Consider the following 16,085-nt stretch of genomic DNA (forward strand, 5'->3'; position numbering starts at 1 on the left):
GCATGCTGCGTGTGATGACCTGCATGCGCCAGTCAGGTGGATGGACAGACACTCCTGGACTTAGTAGTGAGACACAGCAGACATTCTGTATAACTAACATTTAGAGTTGGCGGCTCTGATCATGCATTTTTCCCTGTTCCCTGGTATCTGAAAAATGCCAGTTTATCTTCTTTGATAACATAATCTTCACCCAAGGTTTGCTTAGTTGGACTTTAAGATTATTTTGACAAAAGAATGAACTTTTAACCCTCAAAGCTTATTGTCTGTCAACACACCAAATGGACTCACTTGCGAGCTATCGACAGGACTTTGGTCCTCTTCCTCATTCTCTGCCGGGAAGCTGAGTTTGAAATAGAGGCAGGGACTGAGGACAGCGTCTGAACCTGCAACAGGAAACATTTGATGATTTGACCTGTTTGCATTCAAGTGATGATTACCAAAAGGCAAACAAACCGTTTATAAATCTGAAATTATAGAAGGTATTTGTTGTGCCTCAGAAGCACCAGGGCCTAATGATGGCCAACTCATTGGCCTGTCAGTCTGTGACAACATCTGGCCAGCTTTGCAATGACAAACTACTTGTCCAAGGAGCACTGAGTAGTTCACTTTACTTATTAATTTGAATGTAATGGCAGTATCCTCACCAGAGGTGGATAGAGTAGCCAAAACTGTATAGTCACTCCACTATTCTTTTTTTAAAGTAATAAGCAAGCCCACTTTAATGTTCTATATTGTCTGTCACACACTGTAGCAGTATAACTTGGATGTTTACACTGTGTGATATCCTGTAGGACTTGCTGAACATTTGCCAGGTTAGGGATGGTTATAGTTATTTATGAAATAAACACATAGACACGGTGCAGCAGCAGGGGCTCTCGCTAGAGAAAAGGGTGACACAGAGTAGGATGTTTAAGGTGGCACTGACCTTTCTCATGATCTTTCGGCCGTAGAACATCACTTTGTCTCTCTTCCTGAAGCGATATTGTGGAACGCCAGCCTCCTCTGAAACACCCCAGACATCCTCTGTAAGATCATTTTCATTCCATCCCATGAATCGGTCTGTGTCCTTCATAAAAGTATTGAACTGATGCACCGGGCTGATGCAGTAAATCTGTCTGTTTAAATCCCCCTGCAGTTTCAGGGCTTGTAATCCCTGATGCACTGACTACTTGATTTTGCTTTTTGCAAATTACATGAATCAATTACCTTTTTTCAAAAAACAATAACCAGTTTGAACCTAACCCTTAAAATGCATGCTTGCATGAGCTGTGAACAAGGTTCATGTTGTCTCTGAAACATGTATGATAAAGACATGCAACATTGTAAGAATCAGTGTGCTGACCCAACACCTATTAAAGGCACAAACTGTGTATTTGCACATCTTTACATACTGAAAAAGTTGGATAAAAATGTACTAGAAGAGGATGTACAGTGTGCAGGGCACTCACTTGACTGTTTGTATCTTCTGTAAAGAAGGAGCACAACAATACCAAGGACAGAAACAACTGTCACAGCTACAATCAGCACAGCCGTCCACTGGAAGAAAAACAGACACATTAAAATGGGCCGCAGTCAAATATTTAACTCAAAATAACATATCTTATATCAGAACCCTCTCATTTATTCTACCCATCCACAGGTTAGGGATCGATAGATACTGTTTTTTAAGGCCGATACCGATTACTAGTAGCTAGTAATTTACCCTGCAGAGATCTGAGGAGCAGAGCGGCAACGGAGCCATCCCAGAAGTGGAACGTCAAGGATATAGACCAGTTATTAGTTAATGGAACCGATACGTGTTTAAAGTGAAAATCCAACCAAAAAAAAAAAGATTCTGCAATGTTACAATCTCCAACTTAAAGCTTTGTTTAAATGATTTAAGCAATTATTTAATAAATTAGAAACTTTCAACATAATCCCCAGTAACAGGGAGTCATATAGATGTTGTGGGCGGAACATTAGTCAGACTCAGTGGTGAGTGAAACTGAAGCAGAGGGACAGACACAAAGCTGTAGCGGAGACAAAGTAGCGCACTTTTGAATTCACTAACTTTACCAGTTATAAGGTAAATAAAACACTGATGAAGATAATCTGCAAACTGCCCAAAAAAAATGGCCACAGCATATGTATGCCGAGATCAAATAGCCTCTGTGATTGGCTGTCTAATGTTACACATCGCAGAGACACGCAGGAAAAACTCCACGTTACACAGAGACGGCTCACATAGTAAGAGCTGAAAAATAAATACAAAGATTTTTTGCGGTAATGTGTAATGTTGTAATTTCTTTTTGATAAAATGGATTTCATAAAATTGGTATCAAAAAAAGTTTTGTTCAGGGACCAGTATCAAAGTCACAGTAATGCTACCAGTATCGACATTTTTTTAACACTACATTTTTTACACTACTATTAATAACATTCGTTAGAACAAAACTAAACATTTGCAAACAACGTCGCAGTCAAACCAGTCAAGTCAGAAATTGAGTGTCGGTGGTTACCATGTTGGCCTCCGTCCTTTCCTTCAAAAACTGCTGCATCCCAGCCTTGATCTCGTTACCGAGTGAAACCAGGCTCTGAAACATCAAGCACGGGAACACCACTGAGAGAATGAAATCAACTGGACGTGAAGTGTAAGAGCCATCAGAGCAGAACAGCAACAACTTAATCATTTCGGTTTCTTTAGCATTTCCTGAAGGCAAAATTACACCGAAAATAATTGCTGAACATTTGTAATGAATTTCTTATGTATTGCACTGGGAAATACACATCTGAGGTATGACCACAGCCAGATTAAATAGAAAGATTACACTGGCCATACTGCCTTTTTCAGGCCTCCTCCAAATGAATATTTGGTGAATAAAAAAAGATTATTATGCTAACTTGTTTATTTAGGTATTTTACTGCATCTAATATGGGCTTATTTGAAGTGGCCTGAGAGAAACTTGTGTAAAGCCTCATTTTCTTTTTCCTTTTTTCTCACTTTGCTGCACCTGAAAGCATCCCAGAAAAGTGGTAGCGTAACCCTGACAGCTAGCAAACATACGGACCCGGAAACACATTTTCCTGCAATTGGAGTAAACGTGTTATACTTTACTTTACTTTTTCTTTAAAAAAAATAATTATTTAATTATATACTGTATATATACTTTCAAAAATACAAGTTTATATGAAGTGCTAGATTGGAAATTTACAGTTTAAAGTTATTTTTTAAAACTATATAAACACAAATGTTTTGACTTTTCCCTCTTACCGGGCACCCTAGGGGCAAATGGGCTCTAGGCACATGCCTAGAATGCCTATCCCTATGATCCAGGCCCTGATATGACTATTATATTTGGTGCCTAAATGCCTCACTAAGGACAAGAACATGAAACTTCAATGGTGTTAAGGATCAACATACCGGGGATATACTGCAGCTCTCATCTTCATTGTTGTCTCCCATGCCTGATCAACAAAATAGATAACGCAGCCGTAAAACAAGGTAATATTGTACACTGAAAAGAAATAATTGAAACCATAAAAAATGCCTTAAATATAAGTCATCAATGACAGAAAAAACGTGCATTTAAAACTCAAGCAGATGATTTATTGCAAGATGGTACTATGTTTTGATGACGCTAATGTCATGTGATCATACATTGATAGCTCGGGATTTGAACCCTTGACCCTGGAAACATTACCAATCAATCAGACTTTATTTATATAGCCCCCACCCAACACACACACACACCACCACCAGAGTACATATTAATAGATACATAGATCACGGGTACATAGATAAAGACATTGTATAAATGAGTTTGCCTAACTTAAAGAGTTAGGTGTTAAGTTTGTCTTTAAAAAATATCAATAGGTTACTCTCTGCGAGGCTCTGGCAGACTGTTCCTTAGAACAGTGGTGGAGACATGGTCAACCGACCTGACCGACACAGAGCCAAAGGTTCAGAAATGTGGGTTAAAGATCCCCTAACGTTACTCAGCTCAAGAAAAAGAAGTCACAAGCTCGGTGCTTGTAACCAGACACCCCCTCTTGCTCGTACACACTGCCAACGTAAGGTTACACCAACAAGCTCCCCAAATCCAACACTGCAAAACATGGTGGAAAGCTTCTCCAATGGGTATTGCTATTTTGTTTACCAGATACCGTTACATCTTCGAGAGATACTTTTGCCGCGTATTTACTTTGTTGACCTAGCTTGGGTCTGTGATCTTGTGCCAAACTGCATTCAAACTGCATTATTATTAACATTAACAAATTATTGGTGCTCTGTGGCTTTTGTGGACGAATTGAAAAGTGGATTTTAGTCATTCACGTCGTATCCAATTCCCATCGATGTGAGTGCAAAAAGCATAATATTCCTGGCTGACCGGATCAAGTGGATGAAGCAAATTAGGTCAAACTTATATGGTTTGATATTTACTTGTAGCGGAAAATTTACAGTACGTATAAAGCCAACATTAAATGTCACAATTGGTTAACATGAACTTTAAATTTGTTAACGTTATCTCACAGTCCGACTACGCTTCTATGGCTGCAGCCCGTTACACAACAAGGGGACAACCTAATGCAGGCAAAAAAAGTGAACGAACAAGTCTGCATTCACAGACTCTATAACAAACGAACAAATTAAACTTCAACTAACGCTCTTCGACAGAACCGACCAAACACTTATTCCCACGTACCTTTCTTGAGTCAAAGTTTCTGAGTGCATACCAACATAGTGTCAAGACTGTTCAGTAAAAAAAATCGGAATATCCGGTCATTCTTATCAAAATAAAACCCTTGTGTGCGAAAGTGTTGTTTTGTCAATGCCCCCATCAATATTCTCTCAGAAAGACTGTATTTGAAAGATGATTCATGATTCATTCAATAGGGAGTCCCTAGGTATACAAAGTGTATCCATAGTTCGGCTGAAAAAAAACAGAGAACGTAGACATATTTCTGCTTTGCACAATCTGTGCCTTTTAAGCATTTATTTTGAAAGAAATTTGTCTGTGTTGTAGGTAACTCTAGTTAACTTGAAGCACCCAAATCACAGACAGCGCTCTACTAGTATCTCGAATTACAATTGGTGAATGGTGTTGCCTTTCGGCCAATCACGGTGCATTTCCTTAGAGAAGCTAGCAGCACATTGCTTGCATTGGAACAACAGTAGGCTCAAGGTGAGTGAGTCGAGTTTTAAAACAATTTATTAATTTATGGGAATTCAAAATTAGGACATTTAAACTATAACAACTAGCTATTTTGGTGTAAGCACGTAAGTAACTATCCACGTTAGCTTGCCAGCAGACTATGCAACATTTGCCAGCTTGTAAGTTATCTTTAGCTACCTAGCTAGCTAGCGGAAGGCAGCACTGCATTTTCCAGCAGTTAACGTTAACACAAGGTTTCCTGGATGCATTGTACAACATGTGAAACAATGTGTTAGGTAACGTTAAATACTTAATCCATGCAGTTAGCTAGCTAAGTGTTAGCTAAACAAACGAAGACAACGTTAGCGTTGATTCTTTGGCCTCCCGGTTGTCACACAATATCCACACGTACCGTTATTTAAAAGTGTATAAACCATGCGTCACTTTCGGGAAACACTGACAGTCGTGTCGCTGGTAAAATCTTCTTATGCTTTGGGTTTGTATTGGTGCTGTATTTATTAATGTATATGTGTAAAACATTTACTTTTTCTCCTCAGGTTTTGTGTGTCCTAGAAGGAGAAAACGCTGTTGCACCATGGGTGTGTTATCCACGTTGATGAGGGGTTTGATAAGAGGAGCGGACAGAATGTCTGAGTTCACCAGTAAGCGTGGATCAAGGACTCATAATAAAGGCAGGGGAGCAAGGCCCACTGGACTGAGGCTTTCTAGCAGAAAGTTTCTGTCCATACGGACCATGATTCCTGAGTTCGTGGTGCCTAACTTGGAGGGATTCAAACTTAAACCCTACGTATCTTACCGGTCTCCTCGAGGAACGGAGCCGCCAGTCACAGCACAAAGTGTGTTTGCTGAAGTTGTGGCCCCTCGGATCAAGAAAGACTTTGAAGAGGGCACTTTCAGCAAAGAACAGCTGGAGAAATATGGATTTGAACCCACTCAGGACGGAAAGCTCTTCAAGCTGTATCCCAAGAACTATGTGCGTTAAAGATGCACTCGCAATGAAATGTATTTACAAAGAGACTAAAAGCTACATACTAAGTGATGTGACACCTTTTAGGGTAATCATCACAAACTGGACTTTATAATGTGTAGTGGTTGACTCTTTAATTACTTGATCACCTGGCAAAATAAAACTTTGGGGGCTATGGTCCATACTGCAGCGCTGTGCATTAGTTGTTGTAACAGAGCAGTTGAACAAACTATAACACACACCAGGGTTTTCAAAGTTTTTTAAGCCAACGACACCTTAACTGAGAGATGAAGCATTGTATAAATCAAGATGCATATTAAACTGGGCCTAAAATAACGTGTATACAGCCTAAAGCCTTTATACATTTTTTGTTTACAGAGTACTAATCTATTAAAATAATTGCTGGCATGATTTATAAATCATGTTAAACATACATGTGGCACAGTGAATCCTTAGGATGAACTTGATCTGTCGATGGCCACCTTAGTGACAACCTTACCCATAGACCAGTAAGCATAATTTCAGTGTTTTTTTTCACAAATATGATGCTGATTTTCTTTTAGCTAATATGTTAGATTTATGTTGACACTTTGCTTTTTGAAAAAACAAACAGTGGCCCCCCTGCAGTAACTGAGGACCCGTGAAGATCTTGTCTTCATTTTGTTACACATAAAAATGACCATATAGTGGATCATTATGCTCAGAACCCTTTTGAATTCAAAGAAATGTTCACATGTCCAAGTTAAGGTATGCAGTTAACCTAAAACTTGTCAATTTCCCTTCATTGGTCAGAAAGTGTATTGAATATACTATTGTGGTAAAGTTTCTAAAATCCTCATATGGTAAAGATCACCAGCCCAGATTTTTGTGGCGCAGCACAAATACTGGCATAACACCATATACAAATGCAAAAAGGGGTTCATCTAGATAAAGTTCATTACAGCAGAGCGTTAATACCTGCCTTCAGTCAGCTAAAATCTCAAGTAATTAAGCATCAAACTTACCAAAATGTCCTTTATGCTTAACTGAATCCAGGAGCACAATGTCCTTAGGAGGCTGAGGGGTGCAGATGAAGAGAATTTCCTTTAGAGTAAGGGATCAGATACATTCACACACACTGCATGGGTGCCTAAAGTAATACAATTGCTATTCTTTAAGCATTGTGTTTTTATGAGCAATTTTCTTCAACACGATAACAGAGTACTTAAAAATACAGCAAAGGTCTATGGGTGAATGATTGTTTTGCTCTTGCTGCTACATGATTTCACAATTTCAGATTAAATACAGGTCTATAAAAATCTGTCATTACAAAAAAATACTGTTTTCCTAATAGCATATTCTGTGATAAGTAATTCTAAAGTGTGGGGACTGCATAGTGAAGACAGTGAATGGAATACCATCATGCCAACACCATAGCTGGGCTGTACATTCTGCTTTACTTCGGTGCATGGTATATTTCCATCCAAGGTATTTCTATAGTGTCAATGCAGCCGGTTTTCAGCCTGGTCAACATTGCTCTGATTCCTGCTGAGCCTCATCTGGAGTCCAGTCCCAGCGCCACACATGGAGCATATGGTCATAGAATGAGCAGCTTGCCAGCAGACAGGACAGTGAAGAAGCGTCCTCGTTTGAGTTGAAGGCAGGGCCTGGACCTCTATCCCCACTGATAGAGGGCGCTGCGATGCCCTCTGGGATGTATCGTCCTGCATCATCTTCTAGGGAAGTGTCAAAGCTGGCAGTGGGAGATTCATACTGAATTCGCAGGTGTCCTCCGCTCTCTGTGAGGCTTTCCTTTGGTTCTGCAGGAACAGGGGAGCAAGGAACAGGCTCCTCCAGGGACAGTCGGGACCAGTCGGCTCCGTACGCCAGGGAGTTGTGGAGGATATAGGAGGCTACGATCGGACACGATCCTCCAGTGCCCTCTGGACAATGACAGGGAAAAATGTAAGGGTTTAAAACAGAAACAGAAGTTGCTCACTCTTGAGGTGTCCTGGTCCTGACAGGATCCATTTCATTTACACAACTTTTTATACAATATCTTAGGTTATCTTAAGTTAATCACCACTTAATGGATCCCAATTTATTCTGTTATGAAGATGTAAAACTCCTAAGCGCCAGGGCTATGACAATCACTAAATGATAGAGCAAATATCTTAGTATGCAGTCAATGCAAATGATTGAAATGTTTTCTCTGCAACTACCATCTATTGTGAATACTGGGGGTTAGCAGTCATTTTCTTTAAAAGACAAAGACCACTGAAGAGTAATACAACTCATGATTTAATGCTGGTGACCATCAACTCAACCAGTGTTTGTTTTGAAAATGTAATTCATTTTCAAAAAAGGATATTTAGGACTAGGAAGTAATTATTATTTTCATTAACTGTGAACCTAAATTTCCCGGTTTGAATCCAGCAAGGGACATTTGGTGCATCTCTTTCTCTTCATTTTCTGTGATTTCTCTAATATTGGCATACAGACATAAAATGCCTCCTCAAAATGATTCATAAAAAAAAAACTAATCATCACATTTGAGAAGCTGAAACCATGGAATGTTTGACATTTTTGCTTGAAAAATCACTGACATTTTTTGATCATTTGTCAAAATAGTAGACACTTATTTTTCTATTGATTAACTTAATGAATCGGACGGTCAAATAAATGAATGACTAACCGAGGATATAACCAAGAAGAAAAAACAAAAAGTTCATGATAACAATCCATAGCAAATGTCTGCTTGGCCATCTCTCCTTCAGACTCACCCAGGACCTGCTGGCAGTGAAGGATGTGGAAGTCATTGTGCATGCTGGCTGCCAGCAGCAGGTGCTGGTGAGTCGGGTGCCACTTCAGCCTCCAGACTCCACCGCCCACGGGACTCTCACTAAGAGGCTGCTGCATGTTTCTGCCATCCCACAGCAAAACCTGCTCATCGTAGCTGCAGAAAGAGAAGCGCAAAACACAAAACGTACAGACACTCAGTTGGCTGAGAGGAGAGAACCAGCTAAAGGTCTAGGACAAGAAGACCGAAGACAAAGGAAGCAATGGTAGAAAACCGTTTCTGCAGGTTTGATCAAGTCAAATTTAAGACTTTTTAAGACCATAATAAATGAAATTTAAAACCTTTATCACAACATCAACTGGGCCCTAAATCTAGGTTTTTCAAGGCAAGGAACACTCAACTTGCATTTCGCCATAGCTGAAGAATAAAATCTGTTTCATGTCGTGGTACAATCCGAAAGAGTTTACCCTGTAAACGGTAGCTATAACCGGACAAAAGGCACCATGGTCACCATAGAGAGTTGAATGGGATATTTACCTGCCTGTAGCCAGGATGTGTTCCCGATGTGGGTTGCTGTGAATACTGCACACACCCATCGAGTGCCTTCAAGAGAACAGAACCGACATTGAACTAATATGTACTTTTCCTAAACGAATAAACCAAATGACTGTTGTTGTTTCTAGGGTTGGGCCATATGGAGAAAATCAGATATCACAATATTCTTGACCTAATACATTCCCTTTGATATTGCAACAATATTGTATGGTTGACTGTTGGTGCTTTCACAAAAAGTCTTTACAATTCAATTTTAGATTAGAATAAAACTCAATAATGCGCATCCAATGACTGAGACGGTAAACAGTAATTGAACAGCTAGAACAGTCTGGTAAGTTCAGAAAATAACATCACGTTACAAAGGCAACTGGACTTGCTAGGAATTCTGCAAAGACGTTTTTCCTCTCATCCAAAAGGCTTCTTCGGTTCTCACTGACTAGTGGGGAGTTCCAGATATGTATTTGGTGGGTTGTGTCACCTGAGTGTCATTGACAACACTTACCACAATACCATATCCAAAATCAATGCAAAGATGATATCTAGTCTCATTATATAACAATGTTGATATGATATCAATATACTGCCCAGCCCTAGTTGATCTAATTCATCTAACTAACATCCGTACTCACCTTTTACTGGTGAAAGTGGGGCAGGAGGGGCCGACCCTGAGATCCCAGCCCTTAAGTTTGCAATCATCCCCACCTGTAGAGGAACAACCAACAGAGAGGAAAAGGTGTATTTACACAAAGCATACATAAATACATGTAAATGATCAGAAAAAAAGATATAGCAATAACAATAAGCTCCCTCTTATCCACCTAAATGCTGATCACATGTTAATGCATTAATAAGAATGATGTATTAATATACAATATATAATTGATTATATGTGTTCTGGGTCTTCTACTGGACAAAAAAGTTCTGTGAATAAATGGAAGAGATTTTGGGTTTGTCTGGCTATAGAACAACCTTACCTATTGAAAATTGACTAGCCCTGGTTGTTTTAAGCAATGGATTGAGTTGATCACAAAAATGGCAACATTCAAACGGGAAGAGACCATATTTTGGAAGTGTGTGGGGCTCCTTTTTGGCTGTAATAGAAGTCTAAGTCTTTCCAGGCACCTGGTATAATAGATTGGTAGACATGGTAACTGCTACTATCAAGGCATTTTCATTTATATTTTATATTCATTTATTTCTATTTGTTTTAGTTTTGTATTGCTGTTGTTGTTATGGTTGTTCTGTGTTGTCCACTGCTGTGTCTCATTATGAAATTGTATTGAATGGCTGTCAGGGGCAGCCTGGGCTTATTAAAGGGGTAAAATATTTGTGAATTGTCTGATGTCAGCTGTTTTATGTTTTTTGTTGTTTTTTTATTTTAAAAAAAAGTGCCAATTATGATTTACAGCAAGCGAGTGTTACCAGAATAAACCAGCTGTGTGTCCCAGTAGGAGAAAGCTGAGATCCAGGCCTCAAAGTCATGGGCTTTCCACTGTGACAAAGCAGTGAGAGCGCCTTCAGCCAGGGACAGCACGCTGACGCAGCCCGCAGAGTCGCTGCACACCACCCGCACATCACTGCTGCAGGAACAAACAGGGGACGTTTGACATCACAGAGCCTAGAATCTCACAATAGGAGCAGAGTGTGTGTGTACATAATGATACTGATGATGTAACATTCATATGGAGTCAAAGCTATAACTTCAAAGTAAAATAAATTGATTCCTTAGATGTAACAAACGGAATCATAAAAAACTGCAAATTATAACAACCTTCCATAAAAAATAAAAAAGTAGCCATACAAGACAGAGACTGTCCATTCTGGCACCAATGGACAGTGTTTTTTTGTAAAAAATTGAGATGAACTTTTGTACGGCCCAGGCGCAGGTGCTCAGGCTTTGGTCCATGCTGAGTGTGTTACCTGTCCATTCTCCCCGTGGACCAGTCTAACGACAGAGCCAGCCGCTCTGCTCCCACCTCCAAACTGCACATCGAGTGCAGACTACGGACGCCTTCCTACCGGATACACACATTCATTAGCGCAGACTACCACATCAACAACTAGGGTCACACCACGTAATAGTATTACAACATAGGGGTGGGGGGGAGAAAAAATAATTGATTCTTTTCAGTAGAATCGTGATTTTTTTATTACCAATGATTCACCTAAATCTTTTTGTTTATACGGTATCGTTGAGGGCAGCATCATATCCGTTTCCAGCAAAACAAAGGGACAGCAGAAAATGCAGAAAAGCCATGTTGTGTTCTTTACAAATGAAATAAATGTAAGACTGACATGTGATGTTCATTCTTCTTAGAAAACAATTAGCTTTTATAACTGTCTCATGACATATTGTCTCTAGAAGTGTATAATACAACTTTTGTTTTTGTTAAAGAAGGAAAGGAAAATCCCAATATACTATTGGATCACAATACTTCTAGAATCACAATAACTAATCAAAATACAAATCACATCTGCACCCACGTTATCGGTAAAGAATCTAATCAGAAAGAAAGCCTATCGCCCCAGCTCTAATTATAATACATTATAACAGGTAGAGCAGGATGAACACACTCGACCCGTCCAAACACATCATTTTACATCAGCAGCAAACCTTTCTGTGGCCTTCTGAACGAACAATGTGTCTCGGTTCCTTTTAGCTTGCACACATATACTGTCCTCCTCTCTCAACAGACTGAAGAGGCCGTGTGGTAAAATACCATGGAAGGTACAGTAACTAAGTACAAGAGCTGTGCAAGCTTATAATGTTTAGATGTTGCTGACACTCTGTCAAGTGTTGTATTGGACATTAGCATGTTTTAAGGCATTCGTCACTCCAAAACCAACTCTTCAGTCTTTCTAACACCATGCAGACCAGCACAAACCACATACTTAACGATATCAGCATAACAAAGGTTGTGTTTATTATCGTATTATGATTGCAGGTCTGTTGTATTAAACCACAATTATATTGTGCATCTATTGTAAAGTCTTCCTGTTTTTTTGGCCACAATTGTGTGTATGGACATTCATAAAACAAAAGGGCACTCAAAAAGACAAGAGTCACCTCTACTGCGGAGGATAAGTTTATCTGAGTTACCAGCCTCAGAAATCGCAAGTTAACAGCAGCTCAGATTAGAGACCAGATGAATACCACACAGAGTTCTAGCAGCAGAAACATCTCAAGAACAACTTTTAAGAAGAAAGTGCACAAATCAGGCCTTTATGGTCAAATAGCAGCTAGAAAACCACAGCTAAGGAGAGGCAACAAGCAGAAGAGATTTGTTTCGGCCAAGAAACACAAGGAATGGACATTAGACCAGTGGAAATCTGGGCTTTGGTCTGATGAGCTCAAGTTTGAGATCTTTGGTTCCAACCGCCGTGTCTTTGCGCAACGGTGAAAAGGTGACCGGATGCATTCTACATGCCTGGTTCCCACCGTGAAGCATGGAGGAGGAGGTGTGATGGTGTGGGGGTGCTTCGCTGTTTACACTGTTGGGGATTCATTCAAAATTGAAGGCATACTGAACCAGCACGGCTACCACAGCATCCTGCAGCAACATGCCATTCCATCCACTTTGCGTTTAGTTGGACCATCATTTATTTTTCAACAGAAAAACCCAAACACACCTCCAGGCTGTGTAAGGGCTGTTTGACCAAGAAGGAGAGGGATGGAGTGCTGCGCCTCCACAGTCACCGGAACAGAACCCTATCAAGATGGTTTGGGGAGAGCTGGACCGCAGAGTGAAGAAAAAAGGGCCAACAAGTGCTCATTCATAGCTCTGATGCCTTCAGTGACAATCTACAATGTAAACAGTCATGAAAATTAAGGAAACGCACTGACTGAGAAGATGTGTCCAAACTTTTGGCCTGTACTTAATCACGTGTCCTGTCAAAAACCCTAGATGCTGATTCTGTACACAAATCAGCTATATGCCAATAATTATTAGATGTCCCTGGTTGTGATTCTTCAGATGCCACGTTTCTCACCTGACTGTCTGACAGTGTGTACAGCTGCAGCTCTCCGGTGGCAGATGCCATTCCCAGCACTGCCCTCCCTGACACCGGCACATGGCACCTGAGAACATGCAAAGGAATTAACAAGAGGGAAGCAGCCAAAAGCTGTATTCACAACCGTTCCCTATCACAGAAATAGTGCAATGTATAGTGTGTTTGCTATTTTGTAGTGGTGTTTGAATTCTCTGCGGTTAATTTGATTCACTGTATAGTCCGTTTTAAAACCCACAATGTTCCCTACATTTTCCTCATGTATCCCACAAATCTTTTGTTTCTTAACAGTGGAAATGTAACATGCACCATATATACAACATTTAACTCTCCTCCTGAGTGCTCATCCACTGACGCAAGTAACTCAACGATTTGTTTTCGGGGAGTTTTACGATGTGTCCAAAATCTGGTTTGGTTGTTCCCTTTATAGTGCACTATTTAATAAACACCATATATGGAATAGGGAGTGAGTGAAGGAACAGTTTCAAAAACAGCTTATGACATCAATAACTGCTCAAACTTGATAGCTTACCATTTCAAATCTAAAATGGCAGCAGTGTCCATGCGCTGTAGCTCAGTGAGAGGAGGGATCATAGATCCCTCTTGCCGAAATTCAAAAAGGTACAAGCGACCAGTCCGCCTTGGGGTGGCATGCTCTTCCCCTGCCTACACAAAGAAAATGAAAAGTACGTCGTCAGTCAACGGTCAGACACCAACAAGAGCACGAGTATGTACCTGTTACTCCTGCATTAAAATGAGTCACAAAGGACTCAGGCAGCACAATTCATCATCATTCATTAAACCCTTTTGCTCTTTTGGGAGCATAGATCATTCATGAACTTTCTCCAGCTGGTTTGGTGCCATTTTTTCTGCTTACTTCCAAGATGTTGCTTCTTTCTTGAGTTTTACCTCAACAGACATTTTCCAGCGGTTTCTTGGCAGCACAATTAATTGTATTATAATCATTATGACTTCACATGGGCAGGCTTGGCAAAGTATGTCCTATAGATTAAATGTTATTAATTAACTTGGTTAGCCCCATTAACGCCACATTTTAAATGACGGAGGTATGAAGTGGTGACTTTCTGTAACTTAAGTGTGTTTGCTGTAAAAAACAAAAAACAAAAAAAAACAGACCTGTGTGATGAGTATAATCGGGCTATGTATGGACAACCCCAACTCATTTTTGCCATGGTATTGGGACCCAGGTCTAGATTTGGAAACCGGGCCTTTGGATAAGGTTCTATAAATTGACATTGTGCATAAATGGAGCATTGCAACTTACAAACTGACTATTAAACTTTTACTTTTCACAAACCGAGTGCACCTGGATATCTCAGGGCTAGGGCTGCACGATTATTCGCAATTTTATTGAAATTGCATTATGGGCTAGTGCAATATCCAAATCTCTGGGGGCCTCAATACGTGTTAAAGTCAAAATATGTGTCAAAGCAGTCTCATATTGTGGTGCAACAAAGACATCCCGACTTACAAATCACATCGTACGGACTAAATTGTGATAGTTTTCAATGATAATGATACAAAAATGATTATCCAATATCGTGAATCACTTGTCATGATGACAGCAAGCACTTAACCCACGTATGGTTAGTTCCAAATTTGATTAATCCCATGTGGTCTAAAAGAGGAGAATCAATGGCACTGCACTGGGAAAGCATTGTTCCTGTGGACAATAACGACTGAAAAAGGTTTGATGTTGTCATACAGTGTTTACAGATAGGAAACACCTGACACTAATGCTCAATCAACTATAAATAAAAACAAGCCAGGAAGTGTTACTAAGTACGAGGTTCTGCACATACGACAGGTAATAGAATGTACCGGGGCAGCTACTGTTCGTATAACCTCACCCCTTTTTGCAGCTGATAGGTCCCGCAGGCCAGGACGTCGTGGCTTGATGAAACAGGACACCACTCCACAGAGTCAGCACTCAGCTCCGTGTCAAACACCTGTAGATTTCGGGTCCTCGACTTCCAAGCCATGACCACCTGCTTTGCATAACGTTAGGGTTAATGTGCCAGAACTATAACTAAAAAGCAGAATAATATCCCGTTACGTCTCGGCTAGTTACTAGTACGTTAGACCCTAAGCAATACTATCTAGCTAACTTCAAGTAGGCTACCTGAGTTAAATAATCTGCTTGACAGTTAGCTAGGAGCTAACGTTATACCCACCCTGTGGTTTTAATTTACTCACTGCAGTCTCACGCGACACAAACAGTTGGACACTTCAGATAGTGAACAGGTATTCAACGGGTTAATTAAATGTCCAAAGTTAAGTTTACATTTGTTTAATACTGAATATCCAGGGAAACGAAACATTAACAACAAACTAACACGTGAGTCAGCTAAGACTGGACGACTCTATACGTCATTACGTCATCGCTTGGCGTTAAGGGTATGGGTGCGTTCAGGAACTACTGCAAAACAACAAGATCAAATCGCCAGTATAGAATGAGAATGAAATGGTAGATATGGATGGGGACACCAATTACTGTGGTTATAGGTATCATAACTAATGTCTGTGTATCATAACTAATATCTGTGATAACTAAAATACTTCCTGTACCCAAAACAGGAAAGTTATGTTTTTCGTTTTGTTT

General features: G+C 40.1%; 3 protein-coding genes across 9 annotated transcripts in view; 1 reads left to right on the forward strand and 2 right to left on the reverse strand.

The window, feature by feature from the left end:
• The window catches only part of pnpla7b (patatin-like phospholipase domain containing 7b), a 31,271-nt gene extending 26,537 nt beyond the window's left edge, over window positions 1–4,734 (reverse strand). Inside the window, exons 1-6 of the mRNA XM_034871990.1 lie at window positions 4,683–4,734; window positions 3,401–3,444; window positions 2,499–2,573; window positions 1,449–1,536; window positions 926–1,002; window positions 289–383 (exon numbers count right to left, since the gene is read on the reverse strand). Of these exons, the coding sequence (XP_034727881.1) occupies window positions 289–383; window positions 926–1,002; window positions 1,449–1,536; window positions 2,499–2,573; window positions 3,401–3,442 (377 nt within the window). The 5' untranslated portion in view covers window positions 3,443–3,444; window positions 4,683–4,734. The remainder of the gene's footprint in view (window positions 1–288; window positions 384–925; window positions 1,003–1,448; window positions 1,537–2,498; window positions 2,574–3,400; window positions 3,445–4,682) is intronic.
• Window positions 4,735–5,031: 297 nt separating this feature from the next.
• mrpl41 (mitochondrial ribosomal protein L41) lies at window positions 5,032–6,304 on the forward strand. 2 transcript variants are annotated; one of them, XM_034872113.1, is made up of 2 exons: window positions 5,032–5,162; window positions 5,706–6,304. In XM_034872113.1, the coding sequence occupies exon 2, from the start codon at window positions 5,728–5,730 to the stop codon at window positions 6,133–6,135; it is 408 nt and encodes a 135-aa protein (XP_034728004.1). In that variant the 5' UTR covers window positions 5,032–5,162; window positions 5,706–5,727; the 3' UTR covers window positions 6,136–6,304. The 2 variants fall into 2 exon arrangements, with proteins under 2 accessions (XP_034728004.1, XP_034728005.1); XM_034872114.1 differs by having other exon boundaries at window positions 5,039–5,162; window positions 5,690–6,304.
• Window positions 6,305–6,884: 580 nt separating this feature from the next.
• On the reverse strand, window positions 6,885–15,895 carry dph7 (diphthamide biosynthesis 7). Of its 6 annotated transcripts, none has more exons than XM_034872062.1 (10): window positions 15,768–15,895; window positions 15,334–15,471; window positions 13,995–14,128; window positions 13,445–13,532; window positions 11,375–11,469; window positions 10,877–11,034; window positions 10,084–10,156; window positions 9,437–9,502; window positions 8,883–9,055; window positions 6,885–8,042 (listed from the first exon to the last, which is right to left on the reverse strand). In XM_034872062.1, the coding sequence occupies exons 2-10, from the start codon at window positions 15,463–15,465 to the stop codon at window positions 7,627–7,629; spliced, it is 1,335 nt and encodes a 444-aa protein (XP_034727953.1). In that variant the 5' UTR covers window positions 15,466–15,471; window positions 15,768–15,895; the 3' UTR covers window positions 6,885–7,626. The 6 variants fall into 6 exon arrangements, with proteins under 6 accessions (XP_034727953.1, XP_034727954.1, XP_034727951.1 ...); XM_034872063.1 differs by having other exon boundaries at window positions 15,680–15,859; XM_034872060.1 differs by having other exon boundaries at window positions 15,676–15,859.
• Window positions 15,896–16,085: the final 190 nt, after the last annotated feature.

The sequence above is a fragment of the Etheostoma cragini genome, chromosome 5 (genome assembly GCF_013103735.1).
Source record: "Etheostoma cragini isolate CJK2018 chromosome 5, CSU_Ecrag_1.0, whole genome shotgun sequence".
In the NCBI taxonomy this organism is placed as follows: domain Eukaryota; kingdom Metazoa; phylum Chordata; class Actinopteri; order Perciformes; family Percidae; genus Etheostoma; species Etheostoma cragini.